We start from the raw sequence: 19091 nt of genomic DNA on the forward strand, positions 1-19091 counted from the left end.
CATTTTATGTTTGAAACCTTAAGTATGCAAATCACTTGATCCTCACAAGCAAACAGAACAATACTAACTTTGCTTGTCAGCTGATAATCATTTATGAGGTTATATTATTACCAGGAACTACAAGGAAAGATCACAAAAGGGAGGTAAAGGAGGGTAAAACAAACCACCAGAATTGAAGCATCTAATAAAATAAAAGAGAAGCAGTACGAAGCTACTGAGGCACACACAGAGAGTATTTTTGTACTACAATGAGGGTACAAATCAATATCTGAAAAAAAAATATAAGCATATATATATATATATGAAACTGAAGATCAGATACTGGGAGCTTAACATGAAATAAATATTGACATTAGAAGTACCAGTTAAATAGAATATACAGGAGACCCAGTTAAGTAACTTCAGCACAGATAAACATGAAGCAGTATACTGGAAAGATAATCTCATACTAGATTCATTACATGGTGTCTCAGTTTTAAGAAGACAAAGTGGAAAATGTGCAAAGAACTGCACATTTGTGTAAACGAACATTTGAAAGCAGCAAACCATCTCCTGTGGTACTTTTACCAGAAAATTTATTCTGTAGGTGATAAAACAGACTAGTGACAGTTACATAAAATAGTAGGATATCTATATATATATCACGTTTCATGTTACCTTCAAAGAATTCGACCAAGGCTGTATATATTGAAATTGACATGACTGAAAGAAAAATATTAATATTTCGTATTTACCAATCTAAAACCCTTATTATGGGATTTCATGTCATCTCTTTCATAATAATAATGCCATAAATTATGCAGTAAAGAATAAACGTTCATACTGATAAACTTTTGTTCTGGTAATTCCAAATTACAAAAAGAATGTAAAAGGAATAAAAGAATGTGAACTGAATGGGAGAGCATCATTATCAACTGAGCCTACTGTTCACATGTTTATGATACAAAAGTAAATGATGAAAATAAAAAAATTCAACTCACGTCGTTGAACCTGCTAACTGGTTGTTGCACTCTAACCAACAGCTCGTGTGTGGAAAAAAAAATTATGGTGATGCTTTTCCCTTCTATCTATTTCAAGAAAGATGGTACATCTAATATGAGAATTCATGCCCTCGGAGAGAGATATACTTCTTCACCCATATTGCAATCTCTTCAGCACAGGCCTGTGCTTGTGGTGTCTTGAGGAGCCCGTCAAGTGTTGCAAACTCGTGAACTGCATCCTTGTATTCAAGAACTGGTGCATCAACATTAACTTTCCGGAGCTCTTCTGAATATGCAATTGCACGATCCCTCATCCAGTCATGCTCAGCGACAACAGTCAGGGTTGGAGGCATGCATTTCAATGGTGGGCCTCTTCCAGGAATGAGGGGATTTGCAGCTGGATGGTCTAAGCTGAACTCTTCATCAGATAAAAATAATCTCCAAGCCAGAATACACATGGACTTGTCATAAAAGTAAGAGTTTGCTAGCTTTATTTCTGAGCGTGTTGGTACACTTCCTATAAAGAAGGGATACATCAGAATCTGCGCAACAACATTCACGGGCTCAAGAAGCCTCCCAGCCTCAACTGCTTTCCGAGCAACAAACTCAGCAATATTGGCACCACAGCTCACACCAAGGAGAACACACCTGTTTTACCACATCAGGAAGTGAAAGATACTTAGGTCATACTATTTACCACAAAATACTATCTAGAAAATCCTAAGAATGACACACCAATTCATAATATCTTTTCTATGCTTACTACTGACTAGGATAAAAAGACCAAAACCTCATCAATTTGCAAAACATGAACTTGGATGAATAGTGAAATCAGTAGACAGGCGAGTTATCCCAAAGAAATTAACAGTACAGCAGGTGCAACATAAAGTAATTAGTGAGATGAGCAGTCAAGTCAGCCTGGTATATCTGACAATAGGAGCAGAAATAGTTTTACAGACATCGAACATAAGACATAACCCCCTATAATTTCTTTACTAAACAAAATTCACATTACCCTCACTCCTACAATCTACTTACAATGGTGCTATCTGAACTTTACATAATAATCTCAATACGTAATTACTAAAAGGCCGGTATTTTCCTAGATACCACCAGGTTCACGGTCCCACTTCCCTATATCATTAAGAAAATTTCACATACCTTCTTGCACGTTACCAAACTCCAAATCTCATTTCTAAATAATAATGATGAGAAGAGATTAAAATAAAACAAGACTCTATCTCAACTATCAGGCAAAAAGCTAATTCACCTTCCATATATTGCTACAGAAAGACATGATATTCAATGGCAACATTTGCACTCAGCAGCACAAAATAAGTCTGTTCTTCTTTTGACTTGAGGCAAATTTAAGTTCTTTCTACTGTACAGGCATGCATTTAGGCCCAAAGTATGTTTTACTGCTCATCTATAAATTCAAGCATGTATCTAAGAATTTCTGAGCTAATATCTACTATCCTGTGACAAGTACCCATTATTCTCCCTCCAGAAACCATCATGCCTCCACAACCATCTAGAATTCTCAAATATGCCAGTCCCTACTATCTTACCTATAGTATTGAGTGGTCACTGATAAATTAAAACATAAGTATCTACTATTAACTATTAGGGTCTGCCACATGAATATTTACTCTTCAACTGTTAAGTTATATTTGTTATTAAACAGAAGAATTCATATGCTTTCTCATTGATTTTAGCTGAACAATTTTGAGGCAATTATCTTTCCAGTCTACAACCTTTAGCTAGTACTAAATCATTGAATGATGGACTAGATGCTCCCATTTGGAAAGCCACAATTAAAGTTTAAATAATTAGAAAAACTACATAGAATGTTTAACTGGAAATAAGAAGGTGACAACATTAGGATAACGTTTACCTACCAGACTGGATAATCCAGAGTCAACATAATAGGCAACTTAACAGTGAAATTTATACCATTAAACCCCTGTTTGCTTTAGGATTATCTTTTTTCTTATTCTAGATTAGGGAACACTTTCTAGATTAAAAAGTAAATATCAAATTATTCCTACTCTAGATTAGAAACACTATTCAAATTATTCCATACATAATCCAATTGTAATTTTACCTTTGACTTGACTAAAATTGTTTTAAAATTCTCTCTCCTCTTCTACCACTATCTATCTCATTACACAATCTCCTCTTCTACCACTATCTATCTCATTACACAAATCAAAAGTTCCTGCATAATTTTCCTACCTAACTCTTCTTTCCATCACCCACCTATCTCATTGCATACTTACGAGTATACAATTCATACTTATAAGTATGCAAGTATACCTATAAGAAATGAGAACACTTTATTGTAAATTTACACATCAAATCAAGAGTATGAGTCAAATTTCAATTTTTATTTGTACCTTACCTCACTATTTATGTCACATCAAAAATAATTATTATAATATACTACTCTAGATTAGAGGTACAACTTAGGAGTAAATAGCTATTCTAAATTTTCTCTTAATCTCAAAGCAAACAAGGATCAATCTATAAGAAAAGCATTAGCCTTCTTAGAGAAAACATAAAGCTCTCAAGTTCTTTGATAATATTTTAATCCATCTTTACAGAAAGTAACATGCAGAGGCCCACGATTGAGGTCATACATGTCACCAGATGCTGAGTTTGTAGGAAGACGAAAGCATATTCAAGGACCAAGTAAGTATACATGCTATATATATATATATATATATCCACCTTTCACCAGCATGGTGAAAACTTCCACTAGTTTGTACCACAGTGAATTGCCTGAATAATATCTTGTACATAATGGGTATCAAAGTGATGCAAATGGGTATAACCACATAACCAGCATATACTAACCCCTGCCTCATTTTGATTTCGACATATTCACAAGTCCTAACCATTCTGAATGGCTAAAACTAGGACTTAGGTGAAGACAGTATGGCATCATCCTCATTCTCTTGTATACATTCTAGAAGTTGAAGGATAGTCTACAGATTTGCTTTAGCAACAAGAAAATATAGAGCTCTATATTGCACTGAATATGCACAATAAGATGAAAAAAATAGAATTTGTCAACAATTTGTCACTAGGATATAAAATAGCTACATGTTGCCTTGTAAGTTTATTTCCAAATTTTTGTTGGTATTGTGGCTGAAATATTACTTGAAACTGTGAGATTACTGTTGTTCCTCTGTTTCCCAGGGTGGGGCACATCATATTTGAATCTGGTATCATTAAGTTTTATCAGATATAACAGAAAATGAGACCTTGCTTAGTAGAACATCAATAAAAAGTCATGCAAGTGAGCAAGGGAGAAGATTTCTTCATAAAAAAGAAAATCTTCTTGTTCCAGCAGCAGGAGAACAATAAAATACTTTGATTCCTTGCGCTCGACCATCATAAATAGCCTGGTGGTCTACTGTATATGCCTCCATCTATGCTGCCCTAGGGTTTCTTATTGCTCCTTTTTCAATTACAAATTACAATCCTAAAATCAACTCACACCTTTTCTATGTTTTGAATAAGTTTTTCTCTATAAAAGGATTAGACATAAATTACTAGAGCACAACACTATTACTATTTTTTTTTGACAATTTATTACTATTTATAGCTCATGCACAAGGATGGTCGTGCCACCAGCACGGTCCATGCCGACCAGTGGCCGGCATGGCATGTGTCGTAACACTTGTTAGCCGTGCTGCAAGAGAGGGAGAAAAAAAGACGATGACTACTTACCTTTACCTTTTGCTGCTCGCCGTCGACCTTGTCGTCTACACTTGCTGCTAACGATAAATCTGCAACTTAGTTTTTATTCAACCTGACCCGACCCACCGACTCTTTCTTCCTCCTCAGGCTAGGGCACCTAACAGGTGCGAGCAGTGCCTCGAGCTTGGGGGGCGACGAGGACAATAATGAGCAACAGTGGCAAGCTTGATAACAAGATCGACTATGAAGTCAATAATGAGCAAAGAAGCTACTAGGAAGTATGTGCTAGCATGCTACTGGTATGGTAAGTGTTAGTCGGCACGCCCTGTGCCGGTCAGCGCGGCCATTGTTGCTCATGTATATTTCTATTCATGATTCGCCGTATCGGCCGATCCTGATCCAAGCCCAATCCGAACTCTTTCTCTCTTTCACTCTTTCTTTTCGCTCTTTTTTACTCTTTTTCTTTCTTTTACTCTTTCTTTCTTTTTTTTCTCTTACATATAATCATTATTTCTCTTACGGAGAGATCTAGCTTCGATAAACTCCGACGAACTCCGATGAACTTCAGAGTATATAATTTTTTAATTAATTTTTTTTATTTCTCTCATTTTTTTCATTTCTTCCACTCTCTCCCTTTTTCTTCTCTTTTCTTCTTCTTTTTCTTCTTCTTTACTACATCATGTTTTTTTTTTTGTTTGATTTTCTTCCACTCACGCTCTTTCTAATCTCTTCTGTTTTTTAATTTTTATTGCACTATAGTTTTTCTTTTTTCTTTTCTTATTTTTTGGTAAGCTTTTTTCTAAATTTTTAGAAATATACATATCGTTTTTCCGAAATGCCAATCCCAATACTGATCCTGATTTTTCGAACCTTGCTTCTATCTTATCTCTTTTATCATTGTTAAGAAAAAAAAAGAAGAAACACCTCGGTAAACTTGATGCCAAAAATTGGTTAGTCTAGCAAAAGCAAGCTAGGCATCCGCATCAATTTTCTCCTACCTATGTAGGCTGACATTAATAAGCAAAGTGGTATGTTTCTCTTGCAGACTAATGATGATTCTGATTACTGTGTTCAGAACAGAAATATTGTTATAATGAATTTACAAGATCACTTCATAATTTTTTCATTTATTTACTTTGATCTAACTGCTGCAATTTCATCTCTTGCAGATTTTGACTGTAGGCACTCCCTTTAGTTCCCAATTAAGTGCCTAGGCAGTGCTGCCTCTTGTATGCTCTTCTATTAGAAGTCTATAACCGTGCATTAGATAACCACATCAAACTACATGCCAATAGGGAAAAATTACATTACAAATATGCTAAGATATTCAAAACAGTAACCTACTGAGAGTCTAAGACTGAGCAGCATTGCTAAGTCTAGTCCAGAAATTACTTTGTAAATGAACGGATATATGATAATGAAAAAACATTTGTAACAGAGGTTAATGAACCCCATATACATAAACATATTCCCAAGTGATAGTATATACATGAATATATTCCGCATACTCACCAACAGATAGTCATTAAAATCAAAAGAAGGGAAATTTGATTTGCACATCATAATTTTGATTTTGGATAACAAATTCACACATCGTGCTACACCAAGTAACATCTACAGTCAACATTTTATATTTCTTGTTTTTTCTGTGACAGTGAAAAAGGAAAAATTCCTGTTCTCACAAAGTAGATGATTAAAGTAAAAGTAAGATGATATTATTAATAACAGATAACATAAATTCAAATGCAAAAAAGAATACTCAGATGATAAAAAAATCAAGCTAATAATCTCGAAAGGCATATTCATCTAGGCAAAGCTTTCGAGAACAGTAACAAAATCAAACATTAAAATAACTGCTTGTAAATGAGCACTAGAGAATAAATGCTCTTCCTTTTGTGGCATAAATACATGCAAAACAAATTTACAACCCTCTTCTAACTATAATTGGACTTGATAGCTTTCAGAGTACAGCTGATCAAAACAATTGTGAACCATAGGTAACCAAATTGCACACCATACATATGTATTTGATTTACTGCATCGTTTAGGTTATGTCACAGACTATAAGGTGGTCGCTGCCTTATTAGATAATCTGGATTCTGGAGCAATACAAAAATTATAGCATCGGCATATTTAAGTTAATCTCTTATCTAGCATTGTTGACCTCACATCTCAAAAGTTTGAATAACCAAATAGTTTTTAAGGCTAAACCTCAATTGATCCAACAGCTTAGACATATTCCGCACAATGCAAACAAAAATATTACAGCTAACATTTGCTATCACACAGAGTTATATAATATCGACCATGAAATAGAAGCTAATTGTTTTTTAATTACTATATTTGCATTATATTTAATGACATTCTACAAACAAATCAAGAGAAACTCTCTTTAAGTAAATATCTTAACATGGCAATGATAAAGGAACCAAAGGAAAGGAAGATCACCTCGAAGAGTCCCCATGAGCCGCCAGCCACGGCTCCACCGATGCTGCCCCAAACATATCGACAATTTTCGACCTCCGCCCCTCAATTACCCCTCCCCCTCTCACAGTCCCCATAGCCGCAAGATTTGCCTGCTTCCCGAGCCAATTCAACACCTTCAGCCCGTCCTCAAACGCCGCTGGATACCGGCTCTCCGGCGCCAGCCTGTACCCGACTGCAATAACGATCACATCACACAGCTTAGCGATCCTCCTGCAAAACAGATCGTTCGCCGTCGACGTGTTGCTCCCCGAGATGAACCCCCCACCGTGGAACTGAATCATCACCGGCAGCCTCCTTGACCGGCGGCGATCGTCGCCCCCGCCCGCGGACGGGAGGTACCCGCCGTACGAGGCACCGTTGGTGGTCAGATCCGCCGGCGACGAGTTGTAGCTGTAGCGGCGTTGGGTTTGGTGGAGGACGGGGGAGTCGGGGAGGAAGATGCGGAGGGAGAGGGAGGTGAGGGGATCGATGTGGATGTCCTTGGTGGCGACGCCGTCGCCAGAGAAGGAGGGATTCGCCGGCGCCGTGGACTCCTCTGGCCGGGAGGTGACGCCGAACGGGTCGCCGCAGGCGGCGGCCCCCTCCGGCGAGATCTGGAGGAGGGATTGGAGGCGGTGCTTGAGAAGAAGCTTGAAAATCACGCTGTAGAGCTTGACGCCAACGCTCGGCATCTCCGGTTCGGTTTTCAGAATCCTCTATCTCCTCTTTCTCTTTCAAAGATCGGATCTTTTAATCTCTCTCTCTCAATCCATCTACAAGAAAAAAAGAAAACGAAAAAAAAGAGAAAAAGAAATTGGATCTATTTATCTCAATCCCTCTCTCTTACTACGTCTACGTTTTCAAAAGAGTATTGATTTGGGATTGCGGGTTGAAGAAGGAAGGTTGGTGGAAAATTTGGGAGCCTTGAAATGGATGGGAGGGAAGTTTCAATGGACTAATTGGGTGTTGAATGGATCAGAGAGGAGAGAAGGGTGGTGGAAGATGTGATGGTGTGCTGTTTGAACTTGGAGAAATTCTACTTCGGCGAGGAGGATAAAGAAAATAAAAAATAAAAAATAAAAAAGAGAAGGAAAAAAAATATGACGAAGAATTAGAAATTTGGAACAGAAAAGGAAAGAATTACATGAATGCAATATGATGCATCTGACGCTGTCGGTGGAGGAATTCTGGAAGCGAATTGGTTGTCACGTTCCCTTGTTGGGCTCTTTCGCAAATACGCCACTGATACGAGGAGTTTGTGACCAAACTAACCCTCCCCTCAACTTTATTTACTAAAATAGACCACAGTAATGCTAAAGGAGTCTTATCTTTATAATAAGCTCAGGGTCTTTATTGTCAACCCAATAGTAAAATTTTAAATTAATCAGCGTTTTGCCTATGAAATGAACCGCTAATAAATTCAATTTTCTTTTCTATCAAATAAAAAGTTAAGATATTCAGTAATTTTCTCTTCAGGATACACTAAATATAACTGACAGTTTATTTGATACTTAAGCCTAGTTCGTTCTCCCACCGAACTCACCTCCTGCTGCTCTCATACCTACTGTACTTGCCTGCATTCAAATCATAACCTCTTGTTCTCCCTCAAATACCTTATTGCTTCCAAGCTGCTATCTCTACTCCCTCCACCCTGTGGTTTTGAGATGCTTAAAGGAAATGCCATGGAGGAATCCATTCCCTTGATGGCTAACAATACTATTCCAAGCCGCAATCCCAACCATTGTTTGACCGGAAGACTTTTGACCGACAAGCCATTCAATGCAGGTTGTCTGAAGGCTACCCACATGAAGGCATGGAACATAGAAAGAGGAACAGAGTTTATTGAGGTAGGCAAAAAGACCTTCTTAATGACATTTGAAAGCGAAAAGGATAAATGGTACATCTGGACGAGCTCACCCTGGTCTTTTATTTGGGACCTATTTGTCCTAAACTCCTTCCAGTCCAACTTGTTAGTCGAATGCTAGACTTTCAACTACTTAGAATTTTGGGTGCAATTCCATGGCCTCCCACTAGAATACTTATCCCCCTCCATGACAAAAAAAACTGACAATAAGAGTGGGTGTTCTAATCCTTACGCTATCACTTGAGGAAGACAAATGGCCATTATTCATACAAGTACGCGTCAAGATCTCTATCTGTCACCCTCCTCGACGGTGCATCGACTGAGGTCTAGGTGAAGTATGAGTGTCTATTATGGTGGTATTATAGCTTCTATGGCCACATAGGCCACAAGATGCATGCCTGTCTTCACCGTGGTAAACTTGAAAACTTGATAAAGTAAGACTACCCTCAGAATCTTCACGAAAAATTACTAGACATGCTCAAGCCCTACTTCTCTTAGCTGGGAATGAGCTCCCCCTCACAAGAGTAGAAGACTAGAGGTGGCAATAGAGAATGCAACACTTTGCACCAAATGGCCTATCGTGGAGGGCTTGCCTCCTACCAGCCTATGTCTAATGCAGAAGAGAATACCCCCAAACTAACTTAACAAGACCTAAGGGGGATGAGGTGTCAACTCCTTAGCCAAGTTGTTCAAAAATCCCTCTACTAGCTACATAGGACAAAGGGGCCTTGGACTCTAAATTCTCCATTACCCTATAACCTTTCGAAGCTCGCTCCTCAATCAATTATAAGAAAGGGTCTGACACATTTGTCCTCAGCAAGTATTCAAGAAACATCTTCCCTCATAAACGTCTCGGTACGCCAAATCGGGCTAGCCACTTCCATCCAATTTGGAGAAAAGTAGGACCCAAAGCCCATGCATGAGTTGCTCCCCTAAATCAACAATTACCCCTATCGGGAAAACTCTAGAGTGCACTACAGAAAACCCTTAGGTATCAAGCTTCTCAACAGCATCTTGCCACCTCTCATGAGCACAAATCATGCTTAGGATCTAAGCTGCTAGTTTGTCCACCCTTTCAACAAGCTTCTCCTCTTCGGGAAAAGAAATGGACTAGAGTTGGCTAATCCAAGACCATCCAAATCTCCTCTCAAGTCTAGTAAAAATGGTGAACCTCCCTCGAGAAAAATGGCCAAGGCAGTAAGGCCCAAGGTGCAACAAGGTCAACCATGAAGCTTCTATCCTAGAACTTTTGAAGGTGTGGAGACACCTTGACAATCAGGAACCTCAAGAAGATCCTCCATAACATGGGTGTTAATCTCACCTTTCTATTGGAAACGAAGTGTGGCAAGAATAAGGCCTAAGCTATCCTAGCAGATCTCCCTTCCTGCAATAGCTTCATCATCACCTCAGTCACTTTTCTAGTGGATTGTGGCTTCTTTGGGGTGATAGTCTAAGGTAAGAAATCTTGGAAGCCGCATCTAGCTCATCAAAGCAAAGTTTGAATGTCGGTACACCCTTCTAAACTGGTATCTTAGTGAGGTTTATAGAGACCCTTACCACTCCTCTTTTACCCCTCTATAGGATCAAGTAAGTGTCTTTGTATCCAGAGTTAAGGTCCCATGTTGCATCATAGGCGACTTCAACCATCATCTATAAGAACGAAAAAGATGGTGGTAACCAGCCCAACCCTAGTGTAACAACCTATTTTATAAAAAATTAATCAGTGCATGGTTGGCCTTGTGGCATGCAACGGCGGGCGGGCTGTGGGCACCACGTGCCCCCAGCTACCGGCCCGGCCAGTTAGTGTAGTGGGCCCCACCGTCGCCAAGCCCCCTCCATCGCCTCTCTCTCTCTCTCTCAAACTCTCTTTATCTCTCTTTCCCTCATGCCGCCATCGGCCTGCCGTCACCAAGGTGAGCCTCTCTCTTCCCCCCCCTCTCTCTCCCTTTCTCACTCACTGCCTCTTTGTAACGCCCCCGCCCGGCATAGGCACGTACACGCCCACGCGCCCACACGGCATGCGCGACGTACGTGACAAGTCGGGCGGGGCCCCTCACGCACAGATACTCTCCTATGTACATATAATCATGACATTATCAAATAAAACTAGCTAACATATCCATGATCACATAATCCATCACCAAATAAACCTATTAACATATGAATATCCAAGTCCATAATAATATACACTAGACCACTACATAATCTAGCAGGACCCACAAAGGCCACAACAAACCATCAAGATATAATTAATACAAGAGTACACTATGATTCGACCTGTATTATACAAATCATCGTCTAATACAAAAGTGTACAAATATCAAATACTAGTACAACTCAATTTCTATATAAACTATCATATATATCATCTCGCATCTATAGCTCACCTCATTATCGCTCTAAAATATCTTCTCAAGATATCTCAAGTCGCTATCACGTACCACATATCTGAGGGGGTTAGAAAAGAAATAAAGAGAGTGATGAGCAAAAAGCTCAGTGAATAGATCTTATCTCGAATCAGTGATGCCAAATAGAGAGAAAATCATGTACTGAATAATATGAGTCAAAAAGTCATGCCATGAATGAGTATATAAATGTATCATCAATAATATATAAATAAAAAGTAGATAACATGTCATAACTGATAAAAGTATATAATCCTCGACAATCAGTAAACAAATCATCATGCCATACTATCATCATAACTCTCTCTCTCAAATATGACATATGATGCATGCCGACCATGACCATACTATGATATCAAATGCAATCATATTTGATGTATATTGACCACTAAATAATCAGGTAATCAGATGATAATGAAATCATATGCATTTTTCAACATCTTAGTCATTAATGTCATCTATATATGTCATCATCATACTAGACCACTGTGCACAGTCAACACCCGGTACCCGATCTCAACATCTTACCCGTAGGCTCAAAGCATACCCTGCCATACGCTAAGGGTATCTTAGTCAAAATCATACCCTGCCATAAGCTAAAGGTATATCAAAATCCATCCAGATCGGGCACCCGCCTAGCTAATAGAAACCAGGAATTTTAGGTGGAACAGGAATCAAGAGAAAAATGATGCAATGTAGTCTCCAACCATGTATCTAACACATGCATACTCCCGCTAGTCTACCACATGCACACTCATGCTAGAGATCATCTCGGTATATAATTATAGCAGTAGAATCATCTCCAATCATCTCTATATATCACCAATGTACTCATATCTCAGATCAGCCTAATCAAACGCATGATAAAATATACTTGACTGAAATCATCTCTAGATAAAGTCATATAATCATGTTGGAGGCCAAAACATGTATATACATAATATATAATATATCATAATTTGAGAAATGCATCTAGGGGATAAGACTACTCACAGTTTGATCAGAAGACATGAACCACGCATCTTTCACGTCCGTCAGTCAAATATTAACTCATCGTGATGGTCCACGGGATCTCACATAAGGGGATTCGGGGTACCGGTGGTGACAAGCCGGCGACGGCACAAGGAAAAAGAGAGAGAAAGTTTGAGAGAGAGAGAGAGAGAGTTTGAGGGGAGAAGAGAGAGAGATCGAAAGAGAGAGAGTGGGGAGAAGAAAAATATATATATTGAGAGAGAGGCAGTGGGGAGGAATGGCCCGGCCAGGTTGGCCGGGCCGGCGCCTGGGGCACGTGGCGCGCTCCTCTCTTGCCACTGCATGGCACGAGGTCGGCTACACTATGGCCGGCCACGTCGTGTCATGCAATGGAATTAGTTTCTTTTTTTATTTTTTTATTTTTAAGGTTGGGTTGTTACACTGTTTCACTCTCGAGTTTGCTGAAACCGAGCCTTTCCTTCCCTTCCTTTCTTCTCCTCTTCTCTTCTTCTTCTTCTTCTTCTTCTTCTTCTTCTTCTTCTTCTTCTTCTTCTTCTTCTTAGCTTCTTCTTCTCCTGTTTCTGCAACATTGTTGGGCTCGGCCGAGCATTATAGCAAACAATGCTGGACCGAGTCCAGCACTAGTGGCAATGCTCTTTTTATTTTATTTTATTTTTGTTTATTTATTTATTTAGGTACTTATTTCTTAATTAATGGAAATAACTTATTTAGATATTAATTATTTTAATAGTAATATATATTTTTCAACATGATTATTATTAATTATAATTAGTATGTTTAATGATTAATTAGGTTATAAACTATTACACATAAATATAGGTATTATTTATTTATATTTCTATTAGATTAATAGATAGATTTGTAAATTATAATTATTAGATTTATATACTAATATTCTTATGATATACATTTTAAGTAATTCTAATAATTTATTACATATTATTATTTTGTAACAAATGAAATACTAAGTTGATTTATTTATTTATTATTTTATAAAGTAAAGACTACATAGTGCCTAATTAATCAAGATAGAGTGAGAACCACAACCTAATTATAATTAGGTTTTTATCTATATTTATACTTTATTTATAGTTTTGTAACAAAATTGTTCACTTCTAGGCATTCTTCCTCAACAACAACATCCTCTTCGAAGTTCTCGACTATCAATGAGCATTATGCTACCCGTAGCTCGTGTGTAGTAGTGTCCGAGTGTGAAACGCTTATCACATTGAAAGCAAAGATCCTTAGCCGTTCGCTCCACCTGTGGATGTGTGATAGTTTGGACTGTAGGTCTAGTACTCCCTTTAACATCAGTAAATGGCCGAAGTGGAACCCTTTGGCCTTGAAAAATCCTCGCTGCTCTCTGTCTGGTAACTAGTCCACCAAACACTACTAGTGGCCGAGCCGAGTAGCAGCTGTCCTGACTTGCCACTAGCATGTGGGTTTGGCTCTTTATTTCTTGGCGCTTCCTCTCCATTAAGATGGCAGGTCGAAGAGCCTTCACATCCGCCTGGATCTCCCCCCGCAGCCCTAATATAAATGAACTCCATAGTAGTGCATCCGACCACATCGGGTTGTACGTTCTACTTCTTTTTCTCAAACTCCTTTTGGTAAGTACCAACAATAGTTTGCTGCATAAGCTTAGTGAGTAAGGCATCAAAGTCTTCATATCATTCAGCACTAAAACGTTGAGAAATTCTAGCACTAAACTCCTCCCAATGCTCCAACTTGCCGTTAGTAGAAGGGTAGACCTTCTAAATGAAAACTTGTTAGCAAGACCTTAGCATCTTCCTCAATCTGTTGGAAAGAAAAAAATTGCTCAACATGGTATAGCCATTCGATAGGGTCTCTACTTTTAAATTTGGAAAAGTCGATGTTTGTCATTCGAGTGCAAATACCTCGATCTTCCAAAGGTGGATGCCGTAGTGCAAGTTTTAAAGGAGGGGGCCCCTAGCCTATTCATTGGTAGCCTCTCTTGTCTTCATGATGTGGTTCGTCCTCTTCAGATTCATGCCACTCTCCGTCTTCTACAAAGCCTCTTGGGTTCTCTGGATAAATCGATACGTGATGGAGAGGGTAGCCCCCCTTCTACTTCTCTTTCTCGCTCTTGTGGCATGGGCAACAATAGTTCATTCCTTGGTGGTGGTTGTTCCCGAGGTTGTTCTGGAGATGTGGAGGTGGTCACCCTAACAACAAGTGCATCGGCTAAGAGTTCCACCATTTTCTCTTAAGCTGCTCTTGCGACTTCCCATCCTGGCCTTATTTTGTCCAACATATAAAAGAGTATCATGTCCATAGAGACATGCTACCTTGTGACCTAACATGGCCAATTGTGGGTTCCGATTGTCTAGGGTTGATAGGAGTATCCCTCGATCTCTTTTTGGTTGAAGACAGTCTAATGATCCTTCATATTTGTCGTTTCTTCTAAATTCTTTCGAGACCTTGTATTCACTATTAATGGAGCTTCAAGATGGTCTAAGATCCGATCAACTCTAATACCATTGTAATAGCCAATAATACAAGATAATTATCTCGGTGCACACTACATTAATTTATAGGTGGCACTCTAACTCGACTAGACTTGGCAATTTGATCAAATAGGTTTGAATCTTATTAAGCAAAAAAACACTTAATTAAACACATAAACTAGAGTTCCTTGCTGTCTGTTGTTCGAACATTCTCAACACCAATTTATTTTCTGGCTTTCGGGAAAATGCATTCAAACGACCTTGGGGGTGTTTAAATGCCTATTTTTTCTGCTTTTTGGAAATTGCGTTTGAACACTTGTAGGGCCGTCCGAATGCCTATTTAATGTTTTGCTCTCAAAATTTATGTTCAAATGCTTGAAGAGCCATTCAAACACCTAGTTCTGAGATGGGTTCTTTCGACTGCTGGAACCTTTATTTCCTTCCTAATCAACTCCTATCTAACCATTACATAATCATTGCGCCAAACCAAAGCGCCTTCACCACTAGTAGGTAGATTGTGAACAACCAAATTATAACCCAAGAAGTGCTCGCCTATCTCAAAATCTCTCGAAGTGCAAAAGGAGCGTTCATGCTAAAAGTGGATCTACCAAAGGCCTTTGACCACATGGAATGGTGTTTCATTGGTGATTGCTTAACCTTGTACGGTTTCCCGAATAAATTCATATGCCTGGTAATGAGCTGCCTTTGCACCACCAGCCTGACACTTGATGTCAATGGTAGCATCGATGGCTACTTCACCCTCTCAAGAGGACTGAGGCAAGGGTGCCCATTGACCCTGTACCTCATTATTGGCTCAATATCCATCCTTCTTGACAGAGAGCTTAAGCTGAAGAGGTTGACAAGTATCAAATCTTAAGGCAACTGTAGCTCACTCATCTTATGTTTGTCGACGATCTATTTCTCTTTAGCAGCTCTACTCTCCGTGACGCAACAAACTTGAGAGAAATCATCGATCTTTATTGTCAAATCTCAGGCCAAGCCATCAACTATAATAAACCAGCAGTCTTTTTCAGTGCCAAAGTGGATACCAGTAGAAAAAGCGAGATCATCTCTACACTATGGGTAAAACTCTTTGAAGGGCACAAAATCTATTTGAGAAACCCACTGGTCCTACCTTGCTCAAAACACAAGGCGTACAACTTTAGGGCTTCATCAGGATAGGAGGTTATTAGCATGGATGAGTGGGTGATGCACCTTAGCACAAAGCTAATGAAAGAGCATTTAGGGTACACCTTCAGCACAATGTGGTTTATTAGGAAGACAAGAAACGCAGCAGCCTTTGAGAATGATAAGCAGCACCTTCAAAGAGTGGTCTCTCAAATCAATTGCTTCATTTCCAAGCCATGGTCCAATGGCTCTTCTTTGGTAAGTAGTCGCAAGACTAAAATGAAAGTCTGCCGAGCCATGCTACCAATTATTATAAAGAATGTACCAATTATTATTCCTTTTATTTTTTAAGTAAAATATTTATTGACATAAATGCTGATATGACAAAACCAGATCCCTTTTTGGAATTACCTTTTGGGTGGGTCTATTTCAGCATATAAAATCTAGAATAGGATTAGTTTGGTGAAAACCTCCCCATAAAACTATAGCCTATAGATCATAGTAGTATTTGCAACATAAATACATCGGAGCAACCACAGTATTCGAGCAGTATCTGAATTGTATTTGCAAAATTTAATCTAATTAATTAATTTATAGGAAATTTATTCAAAATTCTTTATAATTTATTATTATTATCATTTCACATTCTACAAGATTAATAATTTATTATTTCATTTAATTAAATTATATTTGTCTTGTTAAACTTTAACTCAAGAGCACTTTATTTATAAAAATGCACAAATTACTTGTTATGATATATCTAACGTGTAACACTGGACACATTTTTATAAGAGTGGATATTATAACATCTTAAATAAATAAATTAGATAAATTGTACGTTATTATAATTGAGGAGGTAAATAATACTGAGTCAAAAATTTAGACCAGCATACTATAATTAAGTATTTAACTTTAGTATTAATCTACACCCCTTGAACTATATCCTATTTTCATATAGACCCCTAAACTTTTTTTTTTTTTACGATGTCCCTCCAAACTTTAGATAATTATATTATCACCCTTCTGTTGATTTACCGTCAGCTAAATCATTCTTTTCTTTTCTCTCATCCTCCTTCCATCTCTATCACCATCACCCTCTTTCTCGTCCGCTCTCCACCATCACCACCTCTTCCTCCACCGTAGGCAACCTCCGTCCTCCACAATAATCACATACGCATGGCGCGACGTGCCCTCGCTGCGTAGCTAGCACAAATACACCATCCTGATGTCTCCGCTCTCGATACGATGCACCAGCTTGAAGTCTATCGGGCTAGGCCGGGTCGGAGGAGTAGTGCGACCGGGAGGCAGTGTGTGTGGGAGAGGAGTCGAGGGAGAAGATGGAGTGGTTTCACATCAATAGAATAACAATCCCTTGATCTCTGATTCTTACTGCCAGATGTAGAGGTGTATTCACTTGATAGTCCCTACCATTCATCAATTTCACAAGCTCTGACCTTCTGTGGACATATCGGACTGTCGACTTGTTTTTGATGAAGCAAATTCCTTTCTTGGACAGTGTTTGATGAGTTCATCAACTATATATACTAACTTTGCCCGTGATAGCAGAACATGCACCGAAATAAGCCACCTAAGTCTGCGATATATGTCAGAGAATTGTCGTGATCTAATAGAATTTTAACCATTTTATCATTTTCAGCTGACACTACATAGTGGAGAGGAGTGCTCCCTGAATTATCAGCATGTTTTTGCAAGCATTTGGTTCCACTTCAGAAGTTTTTCGGCGATTCCTGTAGATGAAATTTACATAAATTACATATAACCAAATGCTGTCAGAGAATGAAGACAATTAGATCTAAATTATTTACTTAGTTAAGATCTGCATACAGCCTCTTGTAATAACTACTCCTTTCTATTTCACTTAGTTGATAGTAAAAGATTGATTTGCTTGTAAAGATTGTAGAACGCCGAGAAAAGCAAGCGACTCTGCCATGGTGGCCAATAAGATGAAGATATACCTTCATCGTCCACAATATCCGCCAGTCCACGATCAGCTGAAATTAACTCCATTGCTACCTTTTCGTGGGTCGTCGTAGCTTCCAGTGCTGCTCATCGATCTCTGGCTCGAGTTCACCGCTCTGAGCCCATCTCGATATCATACTCGGGTAAGAATCCAACATGTCAGTAAGCTTACAACTAAACGCAAAAAAATGGGAATAAAGCTTGGGATTTATTCCCGGAATCGAGTTGTAGCTGAACAAGGAGTTCAAGAAGGAAGAAGTCAAAATACGTTGTGATTCGCTGACGAGAGTTGAAGATGTCGGTCCCTGGTGATCGCGGCGGTAATGTCATTGTTCTGCACTCAGCGTGCAGCCACGAGTGGATGGATGGTGAGCTCCAGGATGAAGAGCTCGCAGGCCTTGGCAAAGGGGATGGGGGCCTCCGCGGTGATCTTCTTGATCCGGGCCGACGTGCTCGATCTCATGCCGCCATATAGTAGTTCCAGAACACCTACAGCTGATGGTGTTGCTGCTGTAGGAGGTGGTGGAGTGGCGCTCCTCCGGTTTCACCATCGGCTACTAGCGGGGCGACGCGATCGACTACTTATTCGGTATTATCCTTCAGCGAAGAAGGGGATCGCCGGATTCTGCGATTCCTTCGGTCTCAGGTTCTTCATCGGGTATACCACCGGTGGTGGTGTTGGCAGAGTTGGAGATGGGGACGGTGAGGAGACTGGTATACTTATTAGGGGTATAATAGTTATTAGGTATTTTTCTTCACAATAATTAGTCATTTCACATTGTAACAAAAAATAATTTTAAGATCTATGTGAAAATCTGGTGAACAACAACCCTTTAACTGATTATAAAAAAATATCATGCCGAATCTGACATGACCGGTGAACAACTAATCCAACCAAACTACTCCCAAGTCCCAATCCTTAGACACTCTCCTAGAACGTCCCTTACAAGACATCATCCGCTCGTCACTCTGAACCGTACAAAGCCCATCGCAAGCCTTCACGTAAGTTCTCGTCATACGCTTTCATGTGGCATGTGGCATGTGGCATTATACACTGTATCATACTCGATTTTCGGAGAGGCTTTCTAAATTTTTTTAGATT

The 19091-nt window shown here is 39.1% G+C and overlaps 1 protein-coding gene across 1 annotated transcript; it reads right to left on the reverse strand.

Moving 5' to 3' along the window:
- Window positions 1-777: 777 nt before the first annotated feature.
- On the reverse strand, window positions 778-8267 carry LOC140768826 (probable carboxylesterase 16). Its single transcript, XM_073109254.1, has 2 exons — window positions 7134-8267; window positions 778-1628 (listed from the first exon to the last, which is right to left on the reverse strand). Exons 1-2 carry the CDS (start codon window positions 7841-7843, stop codon window positions 1091-1093), a joined length of 1248 nt encoding a protein of 415 aa, XP_072965355.1. The 5' UTR covers window positions 7844-8267; the 3' UTR covers window positions 778-1090.
- Window positions 8268-19091: the final 10824 nt, after the last annotated feature.

Source organism: Typha angustifolia, chromosome 10 (assembly GCF_048772165.1).
Source record: "Typha angustifolia cultivar Huaian chromosome 10, ASM4877216v1, whole genome shotgun sequence".
Classification (NCBI taxonomy): Eukaryota; Viridiplantae; Streptophyta; class Magnoliopsida; order Poales; family Typhaceae; genus Typha; species Typha angustifolia.

Bases quoted from the DNA above. Each gene is read 5' to 3' on its own strand.
- LOC140768826 (XM_073109254.1), bottom strand. From the start codon at position 7,843: ATGCCGAGCGTTGGCGTCAAGCTCTACAGCGTGATTTTCAAGCTTCTT. The intron at 1,629-7,133 runs GTGATCTTCCTT...GTGGTAAAACAG, and splicing joins GCTCATGGGGACTCTTCGAG to GTGTGTTCTCCTTGGTGTGA.